Source organism: Cervus canadensis, chromosome 25 (genome assembly GCF_019320065.1).
Source record: "Cervus canadensis isolate Bull #8, Minnesota chromosome 25, ASM1932006v1, whole genome shotgun sequence".
Lineage (NCBI taxonomy): Eukaryota > Metazoa > Chordata > Mammalia > Artiodactyla > Cervidae > Cervus > Cervus canadensis.
This window is the reverse complement of record NC_057410.1, coordinates 23,991,660-23,999,548: the sequence shown is the minus strand read 5'-3', so window position 1 is coordinate 23,999,548 and position 7,889 is coordinate 23,991,660. Positions and strand designations below refer to the sequence as shown.

Sequence of the window (7,889 nt, the reverse complement as noted above, 5' to 3'; positions counted from 1 at the left end):
CTTTGGTGGATAATCATTTAAAACAGAGGTCCAGAACTGGATATGGTATTTCAAGTATAGCCTGATTCATAGAAGGGATAATAGAATCTCCCTTGGTTATAATATGGTTCCATTATCGCAGCCTGCAATAGAACTGGTATTTTCAGTGCCCATGACAGTGCTGACTCACATGTAGTTTACTGAAATTCCCATATCTTTCACTCATTTTCCCTTAATCTCTTTTTATACAAGTGGGAAATACCTATACCCTCCTATCTTATCTGTGCTTTATCTATCTTCCCTTTTCAAGCAGGCCCCAGATGGTAGACACAAGGAATGGCAGCACCGTGACTGAGTTTGTCCTTGTGGGCTTTGAGCAGAGCTCCCCATCCACTCAGGCATTGCTCTTTGCTCTCTTCCTAGCCCTCTACAGCCTGGCCATGGCCATGAACGGCCTCATCATCTTCATCACCTGGACAGACCCCAGGCTCAACAGTCCCATGTACTTCTTCCTTGGCCACCTGTCCTTCCTAGATGTCTGCTTCATCACCACCACCATCCCGCAGATGCTGGTCCACTTAGTGATAAAGAATCACACCCTCACCTTTGCCTCCTGCTTAACCCAGATGTATCTGGTCTTTGGCGTGGGTGTGGCTGAGTGCATCCTCTTGGCTTTCATGGCCTATGACCGTTATGTTGCCATCTGCCACCCACTGACCTATGCCCAGGTTATGAGCCGGCAGGTCTGTGTGAGACTGGTGAGTACAGCCTGGTTCTTTGGGCTGATCAATGGCATCCTGCTTGACTACATGACATTTCGTGGTCCCTTCTGCAGCGACAACCATATAGAAAACTTCTTCTGTGAGGCCCCCATAGTGATTGCTCTCTCCTGTGGAGACCCCCAGTTTAGCCTGAGAGTCATCTTTGCTGATGCCATTGTGGTGCTGCTCAGCCCCATGGCGCTCATCGTCATCTCCTATGCCCGCATCCTGGCCTCCATCCTGGGCAAGGCCTGCTCCTCTAGTCGGGGGAAGACCTTCTCTACTTGTGCCTCCCATCTGACCGTGGTCATCTTTTTCTACACCTCAGCCATGTTCTCTTACATGAACCCACGCAGCACACATGGTCCTGACAAAGACAAGCCTTTCTCCCTCCTCTACACCATCATCACCCCCATGTGCAACCCCATCATCTACAGTTTCCGAAACAAAGAAATGAAGGGGGCCATGGTGAGGGCCCTTGGGAGAAGCAGTCTGTCCCAGGCAGAGTCTGTGTAGTCAGAAACACCAGAAGGGGCAGCTACTTCCCCTGACTTACCCTCCTGCAGCCCAAAGAAGTGGGAGATTCACGAGCTGACAAGCTCCAGGAAGGAGTACCCATGGCTTCCTTTCTGCTAGTATAAGACCTGAAAGATTCTGTTGTTGTTGTTCAGTTGCTAAGTTGTGTCTGACTCTTGGTGACCCTGTGGACTGCTGCACACAAGGCTTCCCTATCCTTCTGTATCTCCCAGAGTTTGCTCAAACTCATGTCCATTAAGTCAGTGATGCTATCTAACCATCTCATCCTCTGCCAACCCCTTCTCCTCTTGTTCTCAATCTTTCCCAGCATCAGGGTCTTTTCCAATGAGTCAGCTCTTCAAACCAAGTATTGGAACTTCAGTTTCAGCATCAGTCCTTCCAATGGATATTCGGGGTTGATTTCCTTTAGGATTAATTGGTTTGATCTCCTTGCTGTCCAAGGGACTCTCAAGAATCTTCTCCAGCACCACAATCTTTACGGAAGATACTGGTGATGTTTAATGCTCATCTAATTTCCCTTCCACCAAATTTCTCTTAGTTATACATTTTCCTGATTGGAGGGGCAAGTGTAATAAAATGGAGGAGTGTATTCCAAAATTTGGGGAAAAGTAATATGGTCCTCTAGAGAAATTCAGCAAAGAAGATGACAAGACCATTTCTTCTTTCCAGAGCATTTCTTCTTTCCAGGGCAAAGTCAACTGGTAGGAACCTTAAGATTGAGAAAGGAGCAGATTGAGAGCCATGAGGGAAACAAAGGGATGGGGAACATAGGAAAAAAAGCAGTGAGTAGGAGAAATATGCTGTAAGATGTGTGACACCATCCCTCTGTGCTTGCCTCAAAATTCTCCATGAAATTTGTCTCCCTACATAAGAACTGATTAATAGGATTACTTCTCAGAGGCAGCAAGAGGAGGAGCTGTATGTCAAATACATGTGGATCACTGATGGAGAGGAGGAAGAACAGAAGCAAGAGCAAAAGTCTCTGAAGAGCACCTACTTCCCCAGGTTGTAAACTGGGGGTGGGAGCTATCAATAGAAATCTCCTAGGACCAAGAAAGCTTTGAGGGACATCTGTATTGTACATCTGCAAGAATATATAAAAGCACTTTGACCTATTTACATATTTATTTGCTACAACTTGTAAATTTTGACACTAACCTGGATACAGTTTAAGGGCATCCTTTTTTTCATGAAGATTCCTGTCTCTTGCTTTACCTATAATATACTACATTTCCTGAAACTATACTTACAGTTCCATCTTCTGTCTTCTCCACCACTGTTCCGTTTCTGAAAATCTAGAGCAGAGGTTCTAAGTAGGGATGATTTTCTCCCCAGGGGTATTTAGCAATATCTGAAGATATTTTTCTGGTTGTCGCTACTGGAGGAAAGAGTATGGTACTGGCATCTAGTAGGTATAGAGACCAGAGATGCTGCTGAACATTCCATAATGCAAAGGAAATCTCCTAAAATAAAGAATTGTATGGCCCAAGATGTCAATAATGTCAAGGAGAGACAAGGTATTAAAACGGCAGAATCATAAAAATGATGAGAGTTATTGATATGGGGAGGGAAAAGATAGGAGGAAACCAAGGAGAATTTGGAATACAGAATTCTATCTGCAAAGTCATTTTCTGCTGGACTGTGGGCAGGATTTCTGCCGACACTGCCATGGCAACAATCTATGTAAGTAGTTTTAATAAAAACCTTCCCTAAAACCTCTTTGTTTGTCTCTATTTGAACTTGCCCTTACTCCCACCAAGTTTTTTTTTTTCAAGTTATAGGAATTTCCTAGCCAGTCATGCCCTTCTGTCTATCACTAGTCTGGATTCCTACTTAAATTCTACCCTTTTCCTCTGTTACTTCCAACCAAAATTCATCCACCCAATATCCATCCTTCCCTTGTTCCCACCAATCTCACATTTTTGCCTAGCTCAGTCTCACCACTCATCACCTCTGCTTGTTTACAGTGGGACTATTACAATGCCATTTAGTGAAATGTGTGGAAACCATGTACCCTATAGTGAAAATACTACCTATAATTTCAATACTTTTTCTCATCCACTTTACCGATCTCCTCCTTTTACCAATGCTTATATTTCCCCACCCATATGCTCCACCTATCCTGAAGGGTACGCTCTACCTTTTATGTGTGCTAGACAATTTTTTTTTTTTTTTGCCCCTCTAAAACTAAATGCATACTTTCTCCCCTGATCTGTGTCCTGATAGACAGACTTTTGTTGACTGCCTTCATTACCTTCTAAGCTCTGGTTGGGTTCAACTAATAAGAGTTACTTAGTAAGAGTAGAAGAAAGCAGGAAGAGAGTGGGTGTGTTTATTTTCCTGTCTCCTTCCCTGATGTTCCAGAGCCCCTATCAAGTGGTCTTCTTTTACAGCTTCCTTCCCTGTTCCTGTAAGGTAGTACCTGGTCCTGCTCTTGACAGCCTAGGGTGCTTTTCCATCCCTCTTTGACTCCTGCATCTTTATAATTCCCCTTATTGGTCCCATTTAAGTATGCCAATTATTTCCTTCCACTGCACCCAGTAGGGCTTCCCAGGTAGAACAAGTAGTGAAGAATTTGCCTGCCAGTGCAGGAGATGAAGAGACACAGGTTTGTACCTGGATCAGGAATATCCCCTAGAATAGGAAATGGCACCCCACTCCAGTATTCTTGCCTGGAAAATTCCATGAGTGGAGGAGGCTGACGGGCTACAGTCCTTGGGGCTGCAAAGTTGGACCCGACTGAGTGACTGACTCACCCACTGGCTGAGTAACATGTACCAAGTACAAAAACAAATGGAAAATTTCTCAAAATAGCCCATATGTTGGTCCATAAACAAACCTTAAAACATTTCAAAGGTAAGGAATCACACAGACCGAGTTCTCTAATCATAATGCAGTTAAAAGTTAGCAATCAGTATCAAAAAGATAACTGGAAAGAAACCCATATGTTTGGAAATTGAGAAACATAATTCTAATTAAGAATGAATTATAAGTTTAATCTTACATGGAAAGAGTATGGGGCTTACAAGTTGTCACTTCCACCCTCATCAGTGAAAAAGAAAAACGAATGAACAAACTGAAAATCAACACTTCTTAGGTCCATCAGAAAATTGAAGTCACAGGGCAAACCACCACTCCAAAAACAGGGAGACAGGTGAACACAGAGAATCACAGCTTCCTAAGGAGCAGAAGCTGCAGCTAGAGCCTGGTCAGAACACTTGAAGGAAAATTGACTAGTTATTGAGACTGAGCATGGGTTGGCTTCATAGAAAAACACTCCTGGAGGCTCATCCTTAGGGAAGCCTTCATAGTTTAATGAGTTTTACTTGCAGCATCCCCACCAGATTCTCATGATGAAGATCAGAAAAAAAAAAATCCTCTTATGCTTCAGCAATGGGAAGGGAAAAGAACCATTCTGAAATAAGCTCAGACAGCTGTGTTCTCCTTAACAGACTGTCCTCAAGGAAAACTACCTTATGAGAACCTAACCAATCTGGGGAAGAATCCAGAAAAAAAAAGAAAATGCGAGAAGTACTTGTAAAGGTCACAGCACAAGGACACAGGATCACTAGAAAACCAAGACCTAATCATAGGACCACAGAATGCTTCCACTCCCCCACCACTTACCACCACATCAATAGGACTTGAGGATTTCAAGAATTACACCTGAAAGACCTACAATCTTCAGTCCCTATTTAGGAAGGAGTCTCTAAGGAACAAAAAGATAACAGAGGAGACGAAAACAAGGACACTAGAGGAAATTTTAGCCTCTAGCACCATAGCAACAGCAAATATAAACACTGCCTAACACCTAGCAAGATCAATATAAAACCTACACTAAAGGCCTATTTATCTGAGTTCCTTTTACCTGATACCTCATGTTTGGTTTTCTAACAAAAGAGCCAATTATGGTAAAAATTAGAAAATTTCACAAGCCCCAAAATCGTGATGAATCTACATACAATTTTGTGGGATGTAGCTAGAGCAGCACTTTCTTATATTAGAAGAAAAAATAAAAGTTAAAATCTAATAAATTAAACTACTAATTTAATCACATGTTAATGGATTATGCAAGAAAAGCAGGAGAAAATGTATATAATAGATTTATCAGTAATGCCGTCCAGCCATCTCATCCTCTGATGCCCTCTTCTCTTTCTGCCCTCAACCTTTCCCAGCATCAGGGACTTTTCCAATGAGTCATCTGTTCACATCAGATGACCAAAATACTGGCGCTTCAGCTTCAGCATCAGTGCTTTCAGTGAATATTCTGGGTTGATCTCCCTCAAGATTGACTGGTTTGATCTCCTTGCTGGCCAAGGGACTTTCACAAGTCTTCTCCAGCACCACAGTTCAAAAGCGTCAATTCTTTGGCATTCTGCCTTCTTTACAATCCAGCTCTCACAACCATACATGACCACTGGGAAGACCATAGCCTTCACTTTCCAGACCATTGTCGGCAGATTAATGCCTCAGTTTTTCAACACACTGTCTAGGTTTGTCATCGCTTTTCTGCCAAGAAGCAATCGTCTCCCAATTTCATGGTTGCAGTCACCATCCACAGTAATTTTGGAGCCCAAGAAGAGGAAATCTGTCACTACTTCCACCTTTTCCCCTTCAATCTGCCATGCAATAATGGGGCTGGATGCCATGATCTTAGTTTTTCTAATATTTAGTCTTAAGCCAGCTCTTTCACTCTCCTCCTTCACCCTCATCAAGAGGCTCTTTAGTTCCTCTTGGCTTTATGCCATTCGAGTGGTATCATCTGCATATCTGAGGCTGTTGATGTTTCTCATACCTGTCTTGATTCCAGCTTGTAACTCATCCAGCCCAGCATTTCTCACGATGTGCTCATGAAGGGGGAATCAGCTATACATATACATAAATCCACTCTTTTGTAGATTCCCTTCCCATCTAGGTCACCACAGAGAACTGAGTAGAGTTCCCTGTGCTATACAATAGGTTCTCATTAGTTATCTATTGTATTTTATATATAGGAGGGTATTGATGTCAATTCCAATCTCCCAATTGACACTGTGATTTTTATCAATTTAAGTTTGTGTTACCCTGCACTGAGCAAATCTATCTGCACCTTTTTTCCAATATCATTTGCTTATATCACATTATCGTAATCCTTGCAATATTTCAAACTTTTAGTTAGTATTATATTTGTTATGGTGATCTGTGACCAGTGATCACTGATGTTACCATGATGACTTACTGAAGACTCAGATGATGGTTAGCATTTTTTAGCAATAAAGTTTATTTAATTGAATAGGTACATTGTATTTTAGACATAATGTTATTGCACACTTTATAGTATAGTGTAAAGATAACTTTTATATGCACCAGGAAAACTAAAAAATTTGTGTGACATGCTTTCTTGCAATACTCACTTTATTTTGGTGGTCTGGAATGGAATCCATAATATTATGAAGGTTTGCCTGTATAATAGAGAAGAGGGAAAGACCTCAAAAAAATGAAAATAGAACTATCATATGACTCAGCAATTACACTCAGGTATATGTCTAAAAGAAAGGAAAACACTAATTCAAAAAGATATATGCTTCCCACTGTTAATAGCAGCATTATTTACGATAACCAAGATATGAAAACAACCTAAGTGTCCATCAACAGATGAATGGATAAAGAAGATGTGGTACATTTATATACAGCAGACTACTATTCAGGCATTTAAAAAAAAGAATGAAATTTTGCTATTTGCAACAACATCGATGGACTTGGAGGGTATTATGCTAAGTGAAATGAGTTGGACAGACAAAATACATACTCTGATATGACTTACACGTGGAATCTAAAAATAAACTAGTGAATATATCAAAAAGGAGGGAAAATTCTCAACTTTTTAAATAACTTTGATACCAATACTTGACGAAGACAAAATAAGCTAATATCACTTATGAATAGAGTCGTAAAATTTCTAAACAGAATTGTCTCCCTATGTATTAAAAATATAATACCTTGTATCATGAACAAACTTGAGTCTATCCCAGGACATTCAAAATTTATTTAACTCAGAAAATGAATTAATGTAAATCATTACATTAATAGACAAATGGAGAAAAATCACATGATAGTATCAGTAGATGCAGGAAAGGCATCTAGTTTACTGAAAATTCATACCTGTTTATAATTAAAAAAAAAAAAAAAAAACTCTCAGCCAAGCAGGAATAGATGGACTTCCTTAACCAATAAAGTGATCATATACCAAATCTCTGCAAGCATCACCCTTAATAGGGAAACATTAAAATTACCTTTAGATTATAAACAAACATAGGGTAACCATTATCCCTACTTTTATTCAAAGTTGTACTGAAGATCCTGTTGTTGTGCAGTTGCTCAGTCCTGTGACTCTTTGTGACCCCATGGACTGCAGCACGCCAGGCTTCCCTGTCCTTCACTGTCTCCCAGAGTTTGCTCAAACTCATGTCCATTGAATTAGTGATACCATCCAAACATCTCATCCTCTGTCGCCCCCTTCTCCTCCTGCCTTCAATCTTTCCCAGCATGAGCGTCTTCTCCAATGAGTCAGCTCTTAGCATCAGGTGGCCAAAGTTTTGGAGCTTCAGCTTCAGCATCAGTCCTCCTAATGAA

The 7,889-nt window shown here is 41.0% G+C and overlaps 1 protein-coding gene across 1 annotated transcript; it reads left to right on the top strand.

Annotated features, from left to right (window-relative positions):
* The first annotated feature begins 299 nt into the window (after nt 1-299).
* Nucleotides 300-1,256, top strand: LOC122427148 (olfactory receptor 10AD1-like). Its single transcript, XM_043446454.1, has one exon. The coding sequence runs from the start codon at nt 300-302 to the stop codon at nt 1,254-1,256; it is 957 nt and encodes a 318-aa protein (XP_043302389.1).
* Nucleotides 1,257-7,889: the final 6,633 nt, after the last annotated feature.